Below are 23332 nucleotides of genomic sequence, written 5' to 3'. Positions count from 1 at the left end.
TTTTGTTGATGAGCTCCCTTCGTATAATTTTACCGATGATTTTCTCTATCGATGACTTCCAATCTCGTAACTTACGAAATACTGCAAAAATGTTTTTCGGTTAGTTGCGAATTATTTCAATTATGCAGATGTGGAACATAAATTAGAGTCTGGAATCCTTGACCCCATAGCTATACTTTTCATCGTCTTTTCTTGTCTCTTAGTAGGCGTTGGGTCGGCAGGTATGCCTTCATTATACTGCTTTTACTTGGCCCTGGTACGGCAGCAAGTTCAGATCCCATCTGGACACAAGGATTTTGGATTCTTGATTTTGTCTTTATTGCTGACTAGGAGAAAAAGTGGCAGGCTTTCCGGCTGTTGTCTTATGTGTTTTTGTGGCTTTAGGATCCCAGAATTCGTGGAGTTCTAAATCTTTATGAGCCATAATTTTATTCAGTAGAAGTCCTCCCGGAACGCGAGACTTGTTTTTCAAATGGATTTAACCTTTCACCAAGGGTTCGATTTTGACCATTTTTCCAAATTAGGTCGCCAATACCTCCCTAATGCTTAATTTCCATCCCCGTGATACTCGGAATGTTGTATTACTAGCTAAATCTATCCCCAACTTCATCTAAATATTCGAACCTGAGTATCAGGTCTAGGAGACCTCCAATTCAACATTAAGCCTACCATCGTTTCTTCCTTCTTAGGAAAAAGTGGAGTGGAAATTGGCAAAAGCAAGTGTAAAAGCCGTTTTTTGCTCTGACTATACATTGGCAACAAAGCGTTTTAGATTGAGGCCTTCTGGAGAGCTCATCTCTTCAATCGCTTTTAGTCGTGACTTTGGAGCTTCTGAAGCTCTGAAATGATACCTTCCAGACGTTGATCCTGGCGCTACGGAGATTTAGCTCCAAATTCTCAGTTTTGTCGTAATGACTAGCCTTTTGGATTTTAGGTTGGCATTATCCATGTTTCGGCTTTGGGAGTTTGAATTATCCTGAATCGCCTTTCTGGAAACGCGGTGTATATGTAGAGTTCACAGTTTCGATAACTTAAAGTCCTTATGGATTGGACAGCTGTTTCTATAAATGAAACCAACCCTATATTAAGGGTCCAAAGGCTTTAAAAGTGTTTTGCTTTGTAGGACCTGCTGAATGAAGAGGCTGAGTCTGAAAAAGACAAACACTACGCTCTCTGGTTGGGTGACATTGTCATCCTTGGGTTGGGAGAAAATCGGACCAACCAAGTGCTCACGGCTGCGGCCAAGCGTCGACCCCGCGCTGTCTCGTTGTATATCGAAGAAGATGAAGAGGAGGAGGAGGCGGAAGGGGCAGAAGATGAGAATGTGGATGGGGAAGGTACCGATGCGAAAAGACGCAAAAAAGAGGTCTCAGGTGCTTCTAAGGATGGGTCCAGGCCGGGTTTTGGCGGTGGTGGCGGTCTTGAAAACGGTGATGTTGATGGAGGTCCGGAAGCCCTTGGCAGGGGGCATCGGCGGGCTATTTTGGATCAAAAAACCAGGGTATGAGTTTTATCAACATTATTGATATGATGGAGGGTTTTCATCTGATTCAGTGAAAGGGGAGTTCGTTATTGAGATTAGTCTCAAAAGTCTCCATTCCCAACGCTTATGGAAAGAGAAACCAGTCGTTCCTTGACTAGATCTTTTGATGAACAAGAGATGACGATAATCCGTCTTTCCCACCTTTTCACGCCGACTTGTAGAGCGAGCAGACCGCGGAGGAAAAGCGATTACAACAGCGCCGCGAGCTCTTCCAACAACTCCAGGTGAGTGCGCGCAATCGTCTCTCGGGTCTCAAGGCGGACGGGGAGACGGGTCAGAAGGCAAAATCCAATGTGGCCTACAAGGGCGCTGGGCAGATGCCCAAGGAGGACGACGTTCGCAAGCTGCGCATCTTCGTCGGTGAGTCAGCTTCCCTACCCCTTTGCTTCTTGCATGTCCCTTATCTCGTTCAGCCAAATTAGGTTGGCACTGCACTATTTTGCTTTGTTTTGCCTTGACATCTAGATAAGAAGTACGAAACGGTTATTCTGCCCATCTTTGGCCATCCCACACCCTTCCACATCAGTACCATCAAAAACGTATCCTCATCCATCGAAGCCGATTACACATATCTGCGAATCAACTTCCACCATCCTGGCGCTGTTGTTGGTCCCAAGGATGCCTCTAACTTCCAGGTGGGTGCTTGAAGCCTAGCATCTATCATCCATTCATTCTGAAGGCTCGGTGATGCAGGCCACTGCGGAAGAAGTTTCTGCCAAGTAGTTTTTATGGTAACGGTTTAAGGTAGGATTTATGATTCCCGTATCTTCTGCATGGCTAGCTGGTTTAAGGATGGATTTATTTGGGGAAAAGTACCACAGGCTGGGTATTAACCTATGGTGCACCAGTCACTTTTCTTGGCAGCATTTGTCCCAAAGTGCCACGAGGAGCGAGAGAGTATCATGTTTACGTCAGGCTAGGAGAGAGATTACTGTGTCTAGGATCCTGTAATAGGACTTTTCAATCCTTGAGACTTGATCCGCAGCATTGTGCAGAGCCCGAAAAGAGGAGCTTGCCCAGAAGTAAACGTCGTTTCGAGACTTCAGCCCTCCATACCAGATGTCTTCCTCTTTTGACACTTAGGTTTGGCAACCAGCCGACGATCCGCTTCACCCTGTTGCCCCAAGTGAATGCTTGCAATCATCCTTGAAGGCGTGGTCCTAATGGTGATGGGGAGTTAAAGGTGTGGGAGTCCTGAAATCTGGTACTATGAAGGGTTTTCAAGTCACCTCGGGACCTTTGGCGTTTGTAAAAGAGCATATTCTGGCGAATAGAAGCTACATTCTTTTTCCTCATAGTCCTCAGCGTTTCCTTAGCACCTAAAAGGTGGCTTCGGTGTAGCCATTGTCTGTACTATTTTATGACAGGCAATGGGTTGATCGAGCGTTTTATGACCTGAATGATTGTCAGGCCTATGAACTGGGAGGCACCGTATTTGGAATTGTCACTGACACAAGGGCGTCCGTTCTGGAATCGTTTGTACCAGTCAGACGATCTCCTGCCGTGGGTTGCGCCCGCGTAACGTAATGTGTTTGAAGGCCTCTGGGGAGGTGGGAGTGTTTGCGGGTTTGGGTTTTACGCCTCCTTTCTCGAGAAGCCTCTTAAATCACCACAGGTTGTTGCGTGTATGCGCTTACTACCACTGCTGATTGCCAACTTGATTAACGGTGTCTGAATTGGACTGCTCCTTGTGGTGCACCAGCTAGTGGTGAAGTTAATTGAGGCCATTTGTCACTTAGTGCCGCCACAATTTTTCGCCTTTTTCATCCATGTCTGGAAAATGAAAGGTTTAGTTTGGCTTCACCATCAACACCACGCAGAGCCTGGAATTAGAGCTCGCCAGAAGCCCTCCCATAGTGTCTTCGCAGATTCAGACATTCCTTGTTTTTTGGGTCGAGTTCGAGTTGTCTTTCAAGCCGTAATTAGGCATGTCAGTACAAAACTGGTCTTACCGCTAGCACGTAAACGTAGTTTTTTTTGTTCCACAGAATCCACAGGCTACCTTTCTGAAGGAGATGACCTACCGGGCATCAAATCAGCGTCACCATGGGGAGACGACGAGCCCGTCAACGAACCTGAACAACGCCTATCGCATCATCAAGGAGGTGTTGAAGAAGTTCCGCTCTCGCGAAGCCGAGGAGAAGGAGCGCGCCAACTTGGTGGAGCAGGACAACCTGGTCATTGAACCGGGAAAAACGGCTTTTCGGCTACGCGACCTCTACATTCGACCCAACATCGTGGCCAAACGCATCACTGGTGGGTCCAGTTTACCATCTTGTTGACTGTACTCTTTACTACCCTTTGTTCTTGAATTACTCCCCACTTTTTGCCATCACCGCCGTCGCTTTCAGGTACGCTGGAGGCGCACAGCAATGGTTTCCGTTTCACCTCCATACGTGGCGATAAGGTGGACATTCTGTACAACAACATCAAGCACGCCTTCTACCAGCCCTGTGATGGTGAAATGATCATCCTACTGCATTTCAACCTCAAGGTGCGTGAAATACAAACGCTAATACCTTACTCACTCAATTAATGGATAAGGGGATCTCATTTTGCTACACTTTAGAACGCCATCATGTATGGAAAGAAGAAACAGGATAACATCCAATTCTACACCGAGGTGGGTGAACTGACCACGGATTTGGGCAAAAGCCACAGTCGAATGTACGACCGCGACGATTTGGAGGCTGAGCAGCGGGAACGGGAGATGCGAGAACAGATTAAAACGGCCTTTAAGACTTTTGTGGAGCGCGTGGAAAACCTGGCCAAACGTTACAACCTGGAGTTTGAGGTGCCCTTCCGCGATCTCGGCTTCTACGGTTGTCCGCTAAGGTAACCTGCAGGTGAAATTGTACGAACACAGCCGCCGGCCGGTTGCTTTACGATGTGTCTGTTTTCCTTAGAACCACTGTCTTCATGATGCCAACGAGCAGTTGCCTGGTTAGCCTCAGTGAATGGCCGCCCTTCGTGATCACCCTGGAGGAGGTGGAACTGGTGATGTTTGAGCGTGTCTCCCTCTCCATCAAGACCTTTGACATGATATTTGTGTTCAAGGATTACCGTATCAAACCCGCCATGATTACCTCGATCCCCAGCAACTCGCTGGATCATGTAAAGGAGTGGATTCTGTGAGTTCGAGACTTGGTCTTTCAGTAGCTCTTCATGTAAGCAGCCTTTAACGCCCAGCCCGTAGAGTTGAAATCTTGCTGGTATATCTAGCGAGGTTTCTCCACAGTACCAATTAAATCTTCCCCTTTTTCATCGATGGAGTACGTGTCGATCCCTCCATTCAAGCAACTCCGTCTAGAGCCTTTTGCAAATTTGACAACCTTGAGACACAAGATTTGTCACTTGGTGGAAATACCTTTGTCATTTGGTGAGTTTGTTGGATCAAGGTCTCGGCATGGGCATAAAACGGTTATTGGAGTCTTCATGAGGACCTTTTGCTTGATGCTCAGTTACCGCACCAACTGGGTGAATAGCTGTCTCTGTGGAAATGACCCTCTGCATGTAGAGTCCCTCTTGTTGGTAGTTGACGGGGACTGCTACTTCTTTGTTCCACAGATTCAGCACACATGTGGACCTCTCGGTTGTACTTGCAGTCCTTTCAAGAGTTCTCCTTTCTTCCTTTTTGAGTGCGGGAACCCCCATCTCAAGAATGCAACACCTGGGGTCATGAAGTCTGTGGTTGATTGCGAGATGCTTGTGATCTGAGATCCGCGCTATTTGCCAGGTTCTAGATATTGCAGGTTTCGCTTTAGACTTTGGAACTGTTACCTTGTTTTGTCACCTCTCTTGTGACGCTGAGTTCACTCGCATCAACTGTGATTGTGCCTTGGCTTTGTGTGCTAGCACCCGCATTCAGCAACTCCATTGTGGTGCTGGTGGTGCTTGAGATAGCTGTGCAGCCTTATGGGAGCGAAGCGGTTCCTGCCTTTAAAGTATGCGGGTGGATGGTGGTGCGTTTGTTCCCTGAACGAATGTTGGAATACGAAAGCCACTTCTTATCAGCCAACAAACAACCTGCAAAATGTGTGAAAGGAGCGAAGAACAAACAAATAGACGTGAACTCCTGTCTGTCAGCAGCTTCCACTACCTTCTCTTCGCAGTTGAGGTCGGAATCAACGACACGTTCTATCAGTAGCTACGATGTGTAGTTCTTCATAATGAAGCATGGAGGGTTCTCCTGAGTCTGATGCATGTTTCTTTGAGTAATTCGTCAATGGAACGATTTTTTTAACCATTCAGTTCTAAGTGATACGTTCTGCTACCACGTCATCTTCAAGTGTCATGTGACAACCTTTTTGTGATACAGCATTTATCAGATTGGTCCGGCAACCACTTTCATTCATATGTGGGTGGGCTGAAAGTGAGAGGGAGACGGTCAGGAGCACTGATGGACTGCCTCATATTAGCGCCTCGTAATGCGTACGAACAATCTCAAGCAAGCTATTCCATCGCGTGAACTCTTCAAGCCGCTGGTTGTGCAAGACTTGAGCCTATTTAGTAACCTTTAGTCTAATTGATTTCTCTCATGCGTGGAGGCGGATTCGTGGCGTGTAAGAGGGTAAACACGACCTTTTATTCTCTATGGTGATCGACCACTTGCACACATTAATTCAACTAAATTACCAGGATTTTTCCTCTCAAAGAGCGCTTCATTTAATAGGCGCTAACTTCGAGCCTCCTTGCTTTGAACCTTAGGACTAAAAATCCAAACTACTTGCCCTGAAGTTTTTTTTCGCTTGGCAAGTCAAGTTTTATTCGGAACTTTGAGGCAGGATCTCTGTGAATTGTCCATGGTGTGGACTGCGCCTTCCCACCCACCCCCTCTTCTCGTCACTACACTCTCCAGTCATCCTCTACTAAGTGGCTGACAAGCTGACACCTTAACTCCAGCTGTCGATAAAGTAGAGTTCCCGTTCCTAGGCAGGTTATCATCGGCTTTTGTTTGGTGTCTGTTTTGTCACCAGCTCCTGCGACATCTACTACGCGGAGGGCGTGCGGTCGATGAATTGGCCGAAATTGATGAAGACCATTATTGACGATCCGGAAGACTTTCTGGAGCAGAATGGATGGGCCTTCATCTCGCCGGATGATGTAAGTTCTTCACTTCATACAACTCTAAAAGTGCTCCCTCCCTCCTAGAAATGATCAGTTTGCTGCTGCCGCCGCCTAAGTGTTAATCAAACTTCTAATGACCTTGAACTTCTTAATTATCGATTGAATTGTTGTTTTGATTAGTATAATCAGATTTGATTGGATTGATGGTGTTGTCGCGGAATCCATAAGGGTAAGGTAGATTTACTCGTGAAATGATCGGCTTGATGTCGTCATCTAGGCGGAATACGAATGCTAAAATACTTGGAATTGTTTGTTGATCATCTGCCAGACAAAATAATCGAGTTTGTCTGTAGCGAAAGAGTTAATCCCACAGCGTTGCCTTTTAGAAGTGCCGAGTCGTGAAGCCTCTCAGCAATAGTTGTTTATTTCTCCTTCATCCGGACAACTGCCCTATTCGACATTTTCTCGCTTCCAGGCCCTCGTTTTTAAAATGAAAACCATTCACTTCTGATTTCGGGTTAGGGAGGAACCGCTTTAGAATCCTTCAAAAGTAGCTCAGGGACTTTAGAAAGTGGTTCTTCCATCGCTTCTAGATTCACTAAACGTCATGAAACAGGCGGGCTTTTAAACTTCTGTTGAATCGGCATCTCAAAAAACCGGAAATCTCGTCTTTGTTTATTGCTGACAGAAATGGACCCGTGATTTTGCCTTGGGCCCCTGAACTGGAGTAGAATGCGGTGTTCAGGGGATGTGGCATTGCATGGGGTTTTAGTATTTAATTAATGGAATAAAGAAGGTCTTCCATGGTTCGAGATGTTAATAAACTCTTCTTCTGCCTTCACAAGTGGCTCTTCCAGCATTTGAAGTACGAGAATAAGAGAGAATCTGTAGCCACCTCAAGATGAATTCAAGGACGAGCTCCTCCCTGTCTCCAAAAAGTCAGATAGTTAGGAAATGGATGCTTTTCTCCACTTTCACCTTCCACAAGAACCATTTGTCTACTGGGTTCCTAGTCGAGAAAAGAAAACGTGCGGATGTTTGAATATGCATTCTTCACGGTAGATGTAACTGAAAACATATTTCTCGTCTGAGTTATGCGTCTAGGTATCATTTAACAAGTTACACCGCCTTTTCCTTTCAATAGGACGACGATGAAGATGAAGACGGCTTCGACTCCGATGCCGACGACGAGAGCTACCAACCGTCAATGGACTCCGACGCGGAAGACGACGAAGGCGGCGGTGGCGGTGATGAGGATGGAGACGGTAGTGGTAGCGAATACAACGATGATGATGACGACGATGAGGAGGAGGACTGGGATGCCGAAGAGGAGTCTTCTGCTGAGGGCTCCCTTGACTCCGACGAGTCGGAGGGCAAGGACTGGGAGGAACTGGAGCGAGAGGCTATCCGAGGTTTGCTTCGTCCTGAATTTTTTGCTTCTCTTCAGCCATTTGAGCTCCTTTAATTGTACTCTCCTTCCCTGTTTTGACAGAGGATCGAAAACGCGAGCATGACGATGCGGTGCGAGCAAAGAAGCGGCATCGGTCACCCAGTCCACGACCTGCCAAGAAGGCGAAGCATCATCATCAACGGCGTTGAGAAGACAGGTTTGTCCTCCCTTTGTATCGCTTCCACCCCCTCTTTGTGTACTGTGTATGTGACAGACCGAGGCGCAGTGGGTCTCCTCCGCCTGTTTGCTTGTTCATACTAAACCAAGTGTCGATTTTATTGGGTAATAAAGCGGAGTGAGATTTATTAAACCTCTTTGTTGGCGTTGTTCAGCAGAAGGGCTTATCCTAGCAGGCGCTGATGAGGTGCTGGAGTCTGGAAGTGAGAGCCTCGTGCTTCTGTAGTGGAGGTCGAATCGCCAGGCACCGAAAAGGCTTGATGTGTCTGCTAGCCTCCATCTTGTGTCGTGAGAGTCTTTCTGGGCACTCCCTGAATCTACTTCCAGGGTGAGGAAGATCAGGCACCGCCTTCTGCATCGTAGATTTCGGTTAGTTCCCACCCGCCACATCTTCACTGTGGACTACTCCGAGTCGATTTAGTTGATGGATACTGCCCGAGGTACGTCGAGGTTTGACAGAGAACGCGTTCCACCTTCCAGTTTAATTTGTTCAACAGCGACAGGGTTTGTTAAAAGACTCGAGTCTCATGGAAACCCAAGTTGGGATGTTCCTTGCTTCACCACTTGACGATCGGATGGACAGGTCTGGAAGTGGCGACATTATGGCCTCACAGAGGATCTACCATCTTGAGGGTACAAGTGAGATGAGCGAATGGCATTCTTTTTTTCGTCCGAATGGTGTTCTGTTTTGTTCACGAAAGACGCACAAGTCGACCGCTTGGAGGTTGGCGGGAGTCAGATGGACGGTTGAACAGACGGAGAGAAGGATGAATAGTATAGGGCAGTTAAGTTGGTCAGTCTTCTGGAAAAACTTAAATTGTCACGGAATTCAAGAGATGGAAGCACTCACAGTTTACTCGAGGTCGTTTTCTAGAGTCTGTTTCCAGTCCCGCCTTACAAACAAATTCCCCATTTGTCTCCCCTTACCCCTCCCTTCTGGAACAATCGGTTCAAAGCGACCTACACCTGGAGGTATGGGACGAATCCGATGGATGGCGGAAGTGGCGGAGTCTTTCTAAAAAACAATTCTGCTTGCTGGATTTATGCACCAGCAAGGAGGCTTCTAACCGCCGAATAACGACGTATTCAGCGAGGCGCGAGTATGAACAGCCAATGAACGCGGGGGACATACGGCGTGGTGATCAACGATTTGGCATGGATCACAAAGTGATCCCCTCCCCGCCAACCGAAAGAGGCCAAAGGTGAGGCCGAGATCGCGGACACCGCTGATCCGATTGACGATTGCACTCACCGCATTGCTAGGAGCAAAAGCTGATTTACTTCAGCAAGACCAATGGAGTGACAAGAAGTTTACATCACAAATGTCATTTGAGATTTATTCAACCACACAGACGTCAAGAAGGAAAAAGAAAATGGCAAAAATAGTAGTCATCACAGGTAAGGAAAAACACGAACGCGCATACAATCGACTAGATCTTATCCATCGCCTCGCAGATGCCTGCCAGACCGTCCGCAGTTGCACCGGGTTCCAAAGAGTTGGGGGCAGCAGCAGCGGTGCGGAGAATATCGAGAAAGTGATCTCTGAATCCACCATCTTCAGTGCTTGATGAAGACGATGGCGGGAGGAGGAATGATGCAGCGCGAAGCAGATCCAGACACTGCTTCTCTTCATCCCTTTCCTCCCACTGGAACCACTCAGGTGAAGGAAGGTGGGCTAGACTGATGGCTAATCTAGAAGGGAACGATTAATCGGTGATTAATTTGTGTCTGAGATGGAAACGAAAACAGATCCCACCTCCGTTGAAGCGAACTACTTTGGTTCTTCATGGAGGAACGCCATCGTTGTGATGGATGGCACAAAAAGGCAACCACAAGAAACGTCCAGGAACACTATTTAATCGTCTACGAGGTCTCCAAGGCGTGCTAGACAATATACACATCCAAAGTGAATCGTTTCCGATTTGAGGAAAAGAAAGAATGAGGACTCGCAGCTAAGCAACGACTTTTAACCTCCCTTAGGCACTTTCTGGACATTTTAGAGGTGAATGGACTGTCATGAAAGAAGTCAAAGACGCCGTAATTCAAATACCCTCATCATTCTATCAGTCGCCGTCTCGAAACAGACACAAGGAAAAGGAAAAAGTGACGGATCGCACCAAGGCATGCAACTGACATGGAATGTATTGTCTCACAATTCAACTCCGTGCCACATTCGAGCAACAGAGTGCACACAGCCGCCACCCAATAACCGTGACAACGAAGAGCTCTCGGCGACGTCTGGTGGAGAATGGAGGGGAGTGTCAAAAGCACCCACTCTCGAGCCACTTTAGCTCCCCTCTGGACACCAAAAACGGTCACCACAGCTGCACGAAGCACTGCAGTGGCCAGACGGATGTAGGCCTGGTCTGTACGCGCCACCTCCGCCACCGCTTTGTTCACAAGACCTCCCAGAATGGTGGAGAAAGAGGGAGAAGGGGAGGATGCGGCAGCTAGAAGGCATCTGCCAAGGTCTTCCAGAAAACTGCTCAGACTTAGGGAGATGCAACGCGCCTCGAGAGGAGAGGTGTGTGAACCAATGGGAGGTGGACGATTGGTAGGGCTGCCGAGCCCACGAAGGCACTGCCAGAGACTGGTTAGGTACTCCGTGGAGGTGCTCAACAACACGTCCGTTGAAGGTTGATCCAGAGAAGACCTAATCCCGCCGTCACCATTGGCACTGACGCTACGATCTGGGGATGCACGCAAGAGGAAATCGGCGTTGAGGACGTAGAGAGTGGTGGTGAGAAGACTAAGAGCTAGTAGACGAAGACGCGTGGAATTGGCGCAGGATAGGCGTTCCGCTGCCTGCTTGGCCAACACCTTGGAAGAGGAGAATGACCTAAGTAGTGAATTTCGGACTATGCCGGTTTCTCTCACCTACTGGTTTGTTAGACCCCCCATACACCTCTAATGCACCCAACTGTTTGACAACCAACATCCAAAAAGGTACCTCGCATTCCTCCCTCCGAAGTACTCCACTTAGAAGTAGTCGCTGTATTCCACAAGTCCACGCCACCACAACCGAATCCGCGCACACTAGGGTTGCTTGGGTGTCTGCGAAATGATTTTTGAACACCTCGAAGGAAAGAAAACCAGAAGAGTCATTTTCGAGTTTAACTTCCTCCCCCCCTCCCGCGCCCCTCTTCTTGGCGTTACCTCAGCCAGACGCATTGGCGGTGTGAAGACAGGCGAAGTGTCTCGTAGCATTGCGTTAGCCAGCCTGACAAGGTGATTGATGAGTCGGGGAATCAGTCGACTAAGAGCAGTCGACTCATTTGTTACCAGCGGAGAGAACTGCTCGACGATGTAGAAGGCAGTGGCGAGGACGGTACACTGATGCGATGCAGTGCATTCCGCCGCCCATTCAGTTGGTGGACGCGGTTTGAAGGGGATATCGGCTGGTGAGGTGGAAGGGACATCAGCGCTACTTAAATGGGGTTATAAGTAGGGAGTCAGTACAGATTTTTTTTCCCCAACCTACCTGCCCGGTTTAGAGCAGAATTGACGCCGCGACCGGAAGTGGAGGCGGTTCGGACAAGCCCGGCGGTGATTTTAGCGACACTACTGCTGCCACCGCTGCCAGCAATTCGCAGAGAAGCAAAGCCACTGTCTTTTGTAGTTGACCAGCGTTTCTCCAGTGTGGCCTCGGACTCAAAGAGATTATCTAGCCGACTGTCCAGGTAGAGACAGACCTTTGCAAGAGAGGAAAAAACTGGTTTTAGATTGTTATGCAACCCTTGCTTTTCCATCCATCATGGATTCATGCACACATCTGGCAGCCCATTCTAAACTAGCATCGAATCCATCCTTGTGACCTCTCATCACCTGTATCAACAAAGAGTTGAGTAGCGGCGAACCAGTTGGTGGATTCGCTAGCAGCGTTGGCTGCTGTAGCGCAGGATGTCGCGTTGCGCGAAGCAGAAGAGCAGCTTGAAGTAGATCCATTGCGGCGCGAAGACCTGCATCCTGCAGTGGCACCGCGGCTGTCGACCCCATTGCCGCGGTTGCCACCGACACCGCGGCCTGCAGGTTCGCGGTCAAGAGAATGGGCGCCGAGTGATGCTGCTGTGGGGCTACTGTCGCTGCTTCGTCCGTCCTCTCCTCTGCCTCCGTAGTCGGTGCTGTCGGAGGGATCGCACCAAACTCCGTCCCAGGCAGCATCGTGGCCTCCAGCACAGCGGTGCATCGAGCCAGTCCCGTGGTGAGCCAAATGTAGATTGGTGCCTCAAAGCCCTCTTCAATGCGTGGCAGGTTCTGGTAAACTAGCACAGAATATGCTACTTATTTGATGTAATCAGTAGACAAACATTTTCCGCAGCTTTTGGCGGGCTAGAGAGAACATATGCTACTTACAAAATCAGCGATCTGGAATATTGGTCGAGTTTGGTGACGTTTAAACACTATTAGTATGCTGATACTTTGACTACAAATTCATAAAGCATATCTCGAGTCAAATTAGGCTCTAGCTAACCTAGTAGTCACATGCTCCTTATTTGTATCATCAGCGGTTTATAACACAAAATTTCTTCGGAAAAGTTCACTTAGCTAATCGGCTTTACGGGAAGACGTACCGGCTTGCAGGCAACCAACGAGCCAGAGAAACTGCTCCCTAGTGGTAAAGAGATCGCTACAAAGGACCGCAGATTTGACCACTGCAGTGAGAACTGATAGAGACGGTACCAGCTGATCTGAGGGAGCCACAATCTCTGGAACTGTCAACAGCGACTCATCGACGCTTTCCACCTCTGTTGAGGACTCTGTAAACGCTTTATCCCCGCTGGATAGAACCCCAGTGAGAAGGATGGACTCGCCGAAAGCCAGTGGAGGATGAGGAGTAGAATCAAGAGAAGACGAAGATCGAACACCACGTTTAAAGAATTGGACGAACTTTTTTCGCTGTGAAGATGTTGAAGCGGTGCTGCCTGCTTCACCCAAACCGCGAGCTCGGTTGAGAAGACGCTCTTCAAGGGGACGAAGCCATGCGTGGTGAACCAAACGCAGAGACTGGAGGCAGGAGAAGATAGTGTCTGCTTCGAAGCCCACTGGTTCTGGAAGAAACAAGAGTAATTAAGAAAGGGCTAGGATTACTTTTAGCTAAACCGCAGTCTGCTGACTAACCACTAAGTGAATGAAGCATCCACTTCACCAAGCACTCGATCGGAACTTGGTTAGCAGCCGAGTCCAAGTCTGCTGGATGCTCAAGATCCAAGTTGGTGGAGAGCCAGGACAGGCATTCCTCCGATTTGCCAGCATCGGAACCAATCACTGCGTTGGTCGAGGGAATGTCATAGAACCATGTCCTTGCTTCCTGATCCAGGCGGCTCAACACGTAACCAATTCTCCTGCCGAGTCTACACGAAGCAGCAGAATCGCGATAAGATTGTGTGTTCAACTAAGACGCAATGATAAGACCCACCGAGTGTGCATGAATTGTGGAGGCAGGGAAAGACGCGGTTGATGCAGTGGTGAGCTGTTCAACGGATCTCCGGGTCGTGGACGATGCGCGGCGTTGAGAAGAAGACGAGTTAGAGCATTAAGACCCAGAACGCGACAGTGATTTATTTCTACCAGTTCCTGAACGTGGAAGGGTGGAGGAATAGAATACAAGATTGGATTAGCTAATCTACAAAAGGAGTTCAAATTAAAATGGGGCTTTTGATTTTACAGGAGGTTACAGCGATTTCGGCAGTTCGAGGAAATTCCCACACCTAATATTGAAACCTTCCCTACCTCCTTGCTGTTCACAAATGGATTCTCCTCCATCTCCACATCCAACGATGAAGATGGAGACGGTGGCGGCGGTGGTGGTGGAGTGCAAACTGCCAGTAGAGCATTCCAGGTGGACTCAAACATGGAGCGATTGAGCCAGCCTAGTGAAAGGAACCACGAGGAGGCCTCGGCCAGAGCGTCGCGATCCATCTCAATCACACGGTCGGGGTTCCATTGGTGACCATTCGTGTCGCTATCACAACCATCCCCACCACCAGTATCGTTGGTGGCGGTGTCTCCCATGGCGAGATGGGTGAAGGCGCTAGGCTGACGGAGCCGCAACATCACCTCGGGACGGCGACAGAGAGCTGAGAGGATAACAGAGCAGGAGAGAGGACGCTTCGCACATTATTCATCCGTCCACCTAGCTCCATGTTTATCCATCTTTGATTTATGATTTATTCATCCATGATCCCCTTTTTTTGTTCCTCAACTCACCAATCAGGAAAGCAGAAAACTGTCCAGCAATGTCTGTACTGTCCATTCCTAGGGCGTGGGCGTAACGAAGACCAGCAGGCGAGAGTCGACACAAGCCCATGACGCTGGCAAGCGCCACCCTGCTTTTGTCACCTGCACCGACACCACCAACAACACCGCCAGTGGTACCCGCGTTCGCGGCAAAGCTATTCAGCACCTCAGTAAAACGCGTCAAGGTGTGGGCGGAGGTTGTGAAACGGAAGATACCTGGTTGTCGAGGCACCAGGAGACAACGGAGACGTGAGATAAGGTGATCTAGACGTGTGTCGTCATCGTTGACTTCAACGGAGGGATGCGAGTCCATGAGGGTGGCAGGACGCGAAAGAGAGGCTATAGGAAGGTGGATATAAGACCTATTATCTTGCTGATTTTCTGTCTACTTCCATGTATACAGTTTGTGTTCTTTGAACTGCGTTCTTTCTGCCTCTGGGAGGCTCAAAAAGTCCTGGTCCAACCTGACTACGAGTCATGACAACCACATCCAACTTACCTGAAACATCCAGAGCTTCCGCAAATTGGACAAAGGTCTCCAGTGGGATTTTCCCCGAATCCAGATCTTTCGAATCACTTGAGGCTGACAGCACGACTGATAATCGAAGTGTCAAAAGTGGAAGGCTCAGAAGACAAGGCCACGGGAACTTGATTTCACTCGTCAAATGGATGAAATTCTACGAGAGGGACGCAACTTCAATTATAGTATTTTGGAAGAAAAGTGGTGGAGAGGTAGGAGGGGTGGAGTAGACTAACCTGCATTAAATAACAAAGGAAGGCAGAAATTGAGTTGATTTCGTCCTTCGAACAGGCAGAAGGCAGCGGGAGGCGGGTGGAGAGGAGAAGAAAATCAGTTGTAGCTGCTGCAAGTCCTGCCAGTTGACGCTGTGACAGGTCCAGAGAACTCTCTAGGGACGTTAGTACCAAGTGCATTTGGGACGACAGAAGAGATAACGAAGGCTGCTACAAATTACCTACCTTTTCCATCGGCTCTCTGGGAGAAGGTGGAGAGTCTCTTGAAGAGAAGTTCCTTCCTGAAAAAGGGATAATAAAGGTATTCAAAATTCGTCACTATACTTGTGGTTGCTTTAACCTCCTCGTTCCAGTCTCAGAGGAAGATTGGCCCCAAAATCCTACGTGGTTTACTATGATATGCAGCATCTAGCTATCATAAACTGATAAAGAACACGAGTCACATATATGTGACGCCCTGCTTAGCGCAGGCATTCGTGATGGATGACAGCGCGAATCAAAGACAGGGATGCAAACTGAAGGATGCGCCTTTGGGAGCCATTCTTGGTACTTTCTGATCAAGACACTATTCTTCATCATCCATATTTGTAGAGCTCCGATTCATGGAACTGGATTTCTACAAACTTGGAGAGAGACCAATTTACCATTAAAGGACCGGATCCTGGTACTTCTTGATCGTGGTGCTACTCTACATCTCCCACATCTCCAAAGCAAGAAACAATTAGTCGTCTAGGCAGTCAATGGACCAAACATTGCCTACCCCAGCTGCCACAATGGATCGGTCCCAAAGGTCCCCACATCGTCGTTATTGAATCGCTTCATCGTTTCCACAAAACCCAGTCGAACGATGTGCTGAAGAAGTCTTGGAGGCACCGCTTCAGGAAGATTGGCGCCTCCCTTGGAGCGCCTCAGTTGAAGGAGTTTAGCTGCCAACAGGCCAGCATCTTTCGTGGAGACACGCAAGGATTTCTGCAGGGCAGCTTCGATTAGACTCTCCACGAAGTGACCCTCCCGGTTGGAGGCTGTCGCCTCGCCCTCAACAGCTTGCGAAAAACGATGACGCAAGTCGGTTAGAGCATCAGGAAGTTCACGAGTGAAGAAGGTAGTGGTAGGGAGATCGAGGGAGGCAAGGAATGTGGCTAGGGTCTCTGGAATTTCGTCCATCTACGAAGAACATTCGAGTCAAATTGGTGCCTTAAGCCGATTCAGCCTACACGGCATCAATCAAGATGACATTCTTCAAAGCTTAGTTGTCAATTTTACAAGCATAAACATTCCTACCCCCAACCGAAGGATCCACAAAAAAATCGTCTCCCTCACAAACCTTGGATTTGTCGATTTCACGAAGGCAAGTGGCTAGAAGAAGTTCCATCTCCCTTCGAATGGCAGGCAATTTAAAAATAAGGCATTGAGAAGTTGGAGAAAACCACTTCTCGATTGGGAGAAGCAGTGACAACAGGACAGATTTTCTGTCACTTTTATGAGCAATCAAACCTGAGAGCTCTTGCGTCAACTTTTTTAAGTCTTCAAGCAGTGCGACAGCTTCGATAGGGGTCTATAAAGAGTAAAAATATATTCCCAGGTTGTAGAAACGGAGAATCGAGTAGCCACAAGCACTGCACCCTCATTCACTAGGAAATTTCCATCGTTCTTGAATATTATGATTACCAAAGGGTGATGAGGTTGACCTATCTCTGAAAGTTCTTCCATCGCCGAAAGAGAGTAGACACCGAGTTCAGTATCGACACCTCAAAACCTTTGCTCTGAATATGCTAGCCAATCAATTTTACATAGACAAAAAATGAGTTTCCCAATTTCCTTCCATGCCTACCTTAGCGTCGTTAACTCCAGTGATAAGAGTAGAAAGGACCTCCTTAAGGAGCACCAAGCGTTTCTCAACGCCTTTGACGGAAGCAATCATTCCATGCACCTCGGAGGTCTTCAAAAGGCTCAACAGATCAGCAGCAGGCGAAAAGTTGAGGTCACCCGTTGGCTCGTCTTGCTTGCTTCGAAAGTTAAGCAAGAACACAGTCCTACGGAAGCATACGCTATTGCGATGGTATGGTGCGGTGTGGAGATAGTTTCTGCTAAGGTTGCGGAATAACTCGATACGAATTTGATGCCAGAGGATTAGAGGAAGGGGTTTTAGACGACCGTAGATCATCAGCAACTCGTCCAGACGTTCCACCTTGAAGAAGGGGAAGCAAGACGGTAATTGGTTAAGGTTACGAGTAAGGAAGGGGGTAAAAGATGTTTTACCTTTTCTTGTGGTATTTTACTCGATGAGAGAGCGTCTAAAATGGGGTCCCAAAAAGATTATTATTTCGTCTTTCGTGAAGAAATAGAATGGAGTGATGAAAACTTACGCAGGCGACCAAAGGTTAGGATTTCCAGTTCAAGAGCCAGTAACAGTCGTCCAATGAAGGCAAGGTAGGATTCTCCCGTTGATGGTGATGAGGAATTCGAGATGACCTCGTCCACGAAATCCGGTAGATAAGCAAGAAGAGCCTCGCAAGTAGTCTCCAAAAGATCCAGTAAATGCCTTAAAAAACGAAAAATTTTAAACGACTGCTAAAAAATTTGGACAGAAAGATTGTGAAGGGGTCAAAACGTAATGCAACTTGTCAACAAGACGTTTTTACCTCCTACCGATATCCATTAGCAGTACACGGCCTTCGGGTAAATAAAATTCCATTTAGAGATTCAATAGTTGTCCACTCACCCAAATAGAACAGTCCGTGGATCTGCCTCACCACAGGCAACAAACTCACGAAGGGCGGGCAGAAGTGTCGAGGGTTGTTTTATGGCGAGGAGGAGGAGAAAACGAAGACACACGAACTTGCACGCTATCCAACGATGGAATTGCTCCAACGACTACAAAAAATGGCGAGTCAGGATTAATAGACAAAAAAAACAAACTGGACGTCTCTGTCATTCTCACCTCTTTGAAGAGGAAGCCTTGAGCAGGTCGATGAAAGAGGATGGGGATGAGTTGGCGAAGGAGGAAGTCATGGATGACTGCAGTGGGCCATGGTGGTAAGGCTAGACGTTTAATAAGGCGAAGGCAGGCTTCTACGTCTCCACAGGTGTCTATGGTAAGACGACAGTCGGCCAGGGCCGATAGAAAGTGTCGACAGATCTGTAATGAATGTGAAGGAGGGGAGAGGATCAAGTTCACCCACTCATAAGTACCTTGACAAATTCAGCAGACATTAGACTTACCTCAGTTGCAGTTTTGTTTGCCGTTGAATCACTTCCAGCATCAAACGGCACCTTCAAAACAGCATCCGTCAAGGAGGCATCCTCCAAAATTACACACAGAAAGTCAAAAATCCTTGAATGCCCGATAAATTTGGGCATCAGAAACCCCAATAGATGCTCTCGGTGTGCGTTCCAGTCGCTAATATGCAACATAAGTCGATTGAACAATCTGCACTTACCGCAGATCCTTAAATAGTTGATCTTTCAAGTCAATAAGACGTTGCTGTTGTGAATTTTGCCACTTGACACGAAGAGCGGAGCGATGTTGGACGCCCCGAACCACATAGACATCGATTATCAGCGGAGCAAGAGCAGGAACAACAAAGGAATCCACATCCACGCCTCCAGCCGCAAGCACCCCCGCTAAGTGTACTACCTTCAAGAAGCAAAAAAAGTAATCTACAAATTGTTCTGCATGAGATGTGGCTTCTTTAGGCAATTTAACTCACCTCAGACAGTGAAAGCACAGTTTTTGCATCAGAAGTGGTGCCAAGACTGATTTTTTTCTCATGAGTGAGAGCAACGAAGAACTGGAACATGTTGGACACCAACTGAGTGACTTCTTTGGACGACGTTTTGTGGTTGTAGGAGGCTGTGGCATTGTCGTGTTGCATTGACTCGCATTGAGCCATCACGGTTTTGAGGAAGCGCTAAATGCGAATACGCGACAAATTAAAAAATAATTTTTACTTAATAAAATTTAAGTAGAATAAAAAAGTTGGTTTACGAGGCTAGGTCACTTCCAGGGAGGTTTTCACACCGCAAGAGAAAGATGCCAACGATGGCAAATTAAAGGTTGAACAGGAAGAGGAAGTTAGGATAAGAGTTAGACGCCTTCAACCAAATAAGCATGCTACTTAATTCGGTACTTAGGTACAGCTTACGAATTCCTCATCCAACTGGGAATAGTTGACTCCAAGTTCGATTAGGACCGTCAAAACGTGAAGAATTTTCGCTTGAACCGCCGCGTCGATGCGAAGGTGATATTCATGCAGACATTGAAGCACCAGTGGTTCAAACAATCGGATGTAGTAGGCTAGATTGGGCTAAAAAGTGTAACTCGACAAGAAATGATCACACCTGTTGAATATTAGAGGGTAGAGAGGAGGGACGAAGCATAGCTGGCTGATTAAATTGACGCGCGGCGTACAACCAGTCCAAAAATGATCGGCCAATAGTATTGAAGGAGCAGAACTTTTCCGCGATTTCGAAGTGTGCCTCACAGAGGTGTCGGATTTGGACGTCCAGGCCATCAGCGCCTTGTTCGGTGGCAAATGAAATTAGGGTGGGGTGGAATAGATGAAACAAGAAACACAGGAATAGCATTCCTACCAGTCATTGTCGATGTCTTAGGGTCCAAAACGGAGCGGAATTTGTCTGCTAATTCAGGATTCCAGACGCTCGTCAGGTTAGTACCGAATAAAGCTCTCAAAAGCTGAAAGAATGCAACGGTAAAAAAGGACATTCCGCTGCTTATTGATCATGCCCGAAATTCCGCGCAAACAAGGGTGCCAAACACGAACTTAGGTAATACTTGCTCCTATCCAAGGGAGGCTCCAAGTACAGCACAGTACAGCAACGGCAAACTCAAACAATGTAGTGGTCCTAGCCACGGGGATTCTATCTCCAGCCTACAGCACAGCAGTCGTCCATACAGATATTCAACTGAACGCTTTTCCTACACACAATCTGCAGCAAAGTTGCCCACGAGACAAATCTCTCCATGAAGAGGATCAGCTAAATACTAAAGCAGATTTGCGAAGCTAGGTATCCTGGGATTGTCCAGCCGCATTCATGAACCCATCTATGACAGCACCTCAGCCAAATCTCAACTCTATCCCATCATCACTACTTTTTAATCATAAATGGGTAGACTCCAAGTGCGTACATTGACGGCAGCATCGAGGACGAGGGTTGGGTTCCACACAAAGGCAGCTTCAAGGTAGCAAAGGACCTCTTCAACCCAGGCCACCACTTCGGCAAAGCGTAGTACCTCCATCAATCGTGAAAATGCGAGCAAAGTGGCTGCCAACAGATTCATCGTAAGGTCCTCCGTCGACGGCTCCGAGAAAGACGACTATGGATGGAAAGTAGAGAAAAAAGAGTACAGATGAGTGTACAATAAGCTAGATTGAGTTTCTTTTTTCATTTTCTCGTGGTCGCGGATGTACCCAATTAGGTGTCTCGGCTCAAATTCACTCATCGACAACCGGAAGAGGAGGGAAATGAGTTTATAATTTAAACAAACCCACGCCTAGACATGACAACCCCATTCCTTTCCTTCTGAAGCAAAAATTTTTGCGGCTACCACCATCTTAGGAGGCAGTCGACGTGTTGGATAGCCCCGGTCGCATGGGATGCTTAGACAAGATCACTTCCAAACTCTGGTAATTAACCAAAATATTAATGCTACTCAAAAAATAAGTAGAAGGACTATGACCTCTCAGCACGACATCTGTGAAAGTACTTTTTTGCATTCGCCGCTGAAAAAGGAATGAAATGACGCAAAAATCTTTATTTTTTACTGAAGTCAACGCTTAAACCCAGTTCCAATACCATTACCACGGACATTCACGCTCGCTTAAGACAAAACGGGCCAGGAATTGAGTTTTCTTTTTCGCCAATAAAAAAAACAATTTAGCATTTTTGGTCGGTCTGTTCCAAAAATCGAGCATATCGACAGAGACAGCGTTCTGGGTGTCGCTGACAGTCGTGATAGTGCACGTATAACTGTGTCGAATTGTTTCTATAGAAAATGCGGGTCATATTCATGAGGAGGAGATTCATTGCCGACTTATAGGTGTAAGAGTCATACCTCTCCAGGTCATCGCATGCACACTCCTCTTGACCGCACTCGTTGACATTCCAAAAGTCATCCAGTCGAAGGAGGAGATTACTCACATCCGTCGCGAATAACACAACCACTGGGTGCGCAATGAGAGGGAAATTGTGGACACTATCAAAAACAAGAAATTCATCACAAATCTCCTGAGTGGGGAGGAACGGTGTGACAGCGGCAAGGAATTGCCGCACGATTCGGATGACATTCAAGAGGAGGAAACAAGCAACATCGTTCTGCATGCCTCCACAATTTAACGTCTGACGCAGTGTGTAGGCAATCGCATTAGTCCACAATAACGAATTGGCCTTCTTCAACGGCCAATCGAGATTGTACCGGCGGCGTTTCGGGTCTCCGGGAAAGATGAAAGGTCCGCCAGACGCGAGAGTAAAAAAGTTGATTTGTTTAGTGACTAGTAGATGTTTTCGTGAGATAAGCAGTGGTTTGAAATAAAAACGAAGCCATATCTCCTTCATGACCTCGTAGACAATGACCTGAGACTTATAGTACAGGCGTTGATAGCACTCCTCGTAGTCTCGACACTCCGTCAGCAGCCATTGAACTAGGCAACAAACCTCACATTCCGGATTCTCGGGTGTTGGTTGTCGCCGTTGGTCAGCAGACATTTTGCTTAAGAAAGTGGTAAAGCAAGAGGGCGGTTGATTTTCGCACTGAAGACGAAAAATCAACATAGGTCCAGCTACGAAAAGGGGGATTTGGATTTGTGGATCGCCTACTGCGTTAAGGGTCACCTCAAATCCCATCATAGCCGTGTTTGCAGGCAAGTCCTCCAAATCAATTAGTATCTTTGAATCACGACAGGAATCGTACTCCCGATGCACAAGGTCAGTGGCATGAATCGGATTTACTCCTTCTTCTTCTTCCTCTTCCTCCTCCTCCTCTTCCTCTTCTTCTGTCGTTGAACTAAGGTCCTCAACCTCCACCATGCCCCAGTAGTTGAAAGTGACTCCTTGTAGACGAGTCACGTGAAACTAAGTCACGAGCTCTCAATTTCCCGATTTTGGCTCCGGAATCGTGCAGAGCAGTGGTGGATGGTGCCGGGACCACAGCTATGACCCCTACACCAACGCGCCTGACACAATTATGATCAAAATTACCGCCTAACCTAACACCCTAGGACTTATCCCCCACATCGGCAAGTGAAATACTAAAATCAACGCCCCACATATTTCGTAAATTTATTAGTTTTGGTTGAATTTAGCATTCACAGTCTTGATGGCATGCCATAGTTCAAGACATCTTTCCTGCTTCTTTTTTTTCGTTTCGCTTCAAATGTGGTGGAGTTAGCAGTCCTCCTTTTCAAGGGCTTGGGCGAACCGACATGCGCAAGTGTTGGGCGTATCGTGATTCTCAAGGGTATGAACAATTGTGCAATTAAGGTCCACGTTGTTGTAGAATATATCAGTAACATTCATCATTAAAATATTCTCCATAATGCGTCGCATATTGTGTTGATAGGAGTAGCCTTCCTCCTTCCGATAGCCCGGCACTGGTGGAGTTTCACACACAAACCCATCCGGGTTGTATTCGAGGAGGGCCAAGAAGAGCGATCTTGCCAACTTCATGATTGGTTGTAGTGCTGCTCTCTGATGGCATCGGACAGCCTCAAGCATGTAGTATTGTGGAAACCCTGAATCACACTGCGGAGGAAACGCAACCTCGCTGTATCGACGCAAAATTCGGATAATATTAACGAGGATGAAGCGCGCCACGTGGCTGTGTATGCCTCGATCACCGATGTCCAAGTACATGAGGTACATAAATCCATTTGTCCACTCCAATGAACCCAGCAACTGTGTAGTCCAATCAGCGCATTTCATGGTAGAATTGGAGCCGATGGGGCAGAGCAAGAAGTTATGGAATGGCAGACCGATGTAGTTGAACCGCTTTGCATGTTCAATATGTCGAGGTGAAATGGACAGTGGCTTGGGTTGCAGGCGAACAACAATCTCTCGCATCACTTCAAACACGACTATCTGGTCAT

At 47.5% G+C, this 23332-nt stretch overlaps 2 protein-coding genes across 2 annotated transcripts in view; one reads left to right on the top strand and one right to left on the bottom strand. All coding sequences in view use genetic code 11, as the record gives it.

Moving 5' to 3' along the window:
- EGR_09023 (FACT complex subunit) overlaps positions 1 to 8209 on the top strand; it is a gene marked incomplete at both ends in the record, with an annotated part of 10601 nt that extends 2392 nt beyond the window's left edge. The window contains 10 exons of the mRNA XM_024498272.1: positions 1124 to 1501; positions 1705 to 1903; positions 2009 to 2178; positions 3532 to 3799; positions 3895 to 4037; positions 4113 to 4378; positions 4450 to 4674; positions 6520 to 6646; positions 7755 to 8022; positions 8103 to 8209. Of these exons, the coding sequence (XP_024347327.1) occupies positions 1124 to 1501; positions 1705 to 1903; positions 2009 to 2178; positions 3532 to 3799; positions 3895 to 4037; positions 4113 to 4378; positions 4450 to 4674; positions 6520 to 6646; positions 7755 to 8022; positions 8103 to 8209 (2151 nt within the window). The remainder of the gene's footprint in view (positions 1 to 1123; positions 1502 to 1704; positions 1904 to 2008; positions 2179 to 3531; positions 3800 to 3894; positions 4038 to 4112; positions 4379 to 4449; positions 4675 to 6519; positions 6647 to 7754; positions 8023 to 8102) is intronic.
- Positions 8210 to 9667: 1458 nt separating this feature from the next.
- Positions 9668 to 20529, bottom strand: EGR_09022 (Huntingtin; the record flags this gene model as incomplete). Its single annotated transcript, XM_024498271.1, has 28 exons — positions 9668 to 9929; positions 10372 to 11057; positions 11188 to 11313; positions 11394 to 11635; positions 11719 to 11929; positions 12063 to 12499; positions 12809 to 13285; positions 13356 to 13588; positions 13654 to 13811; positions 13968 to 14314; positions 14445 to 14813; positions 14974 to 15151; positions 15231 to 15382; positions 15453 to 15508; positions 15988 to 16391; positions 16552 to 16782; positions 17059 to 17415; positions 17487 to 17521; positions 17594 to 17769; positions 17950 to 18101; positions 18169 to 18366; positions 18450 to 18627; positions 18668 to 18864; positions 18938 to 19138; positions 19373 to 19534; positions 19569 to 19747; positions 19821 to 19923; positions 20377 to 20529. 28 exons carry the CDS (start codon positions 20527 to 20529, stop codon positions 9668 to 9670), a joined length of 6660 nt encoding a protein of 2219 aa, XP_024347326.1.
- Positions 20530 to 23332: the final 2803 nt, after the last annotated feature.

The sequence above is a fragment of the Echinococcus granulosus genome, assembly GCF_000524195.1.
Source record: "Echinococcus granulosus chromosome Unknown EG_S00128, whole genome shotgun sequence".
NCBI lineage: Eukaryota > Metazoa > Platyhelminthes > Cestoda > Cyclophyllidea > Taeniidae > Echinococcus > Echinococcus granulosus.
The sequence above is the reverse complement of the archived record's forward strand: the minus strand, read 5'-3'. Positions and strand labels throughout refer to the sequence as shown.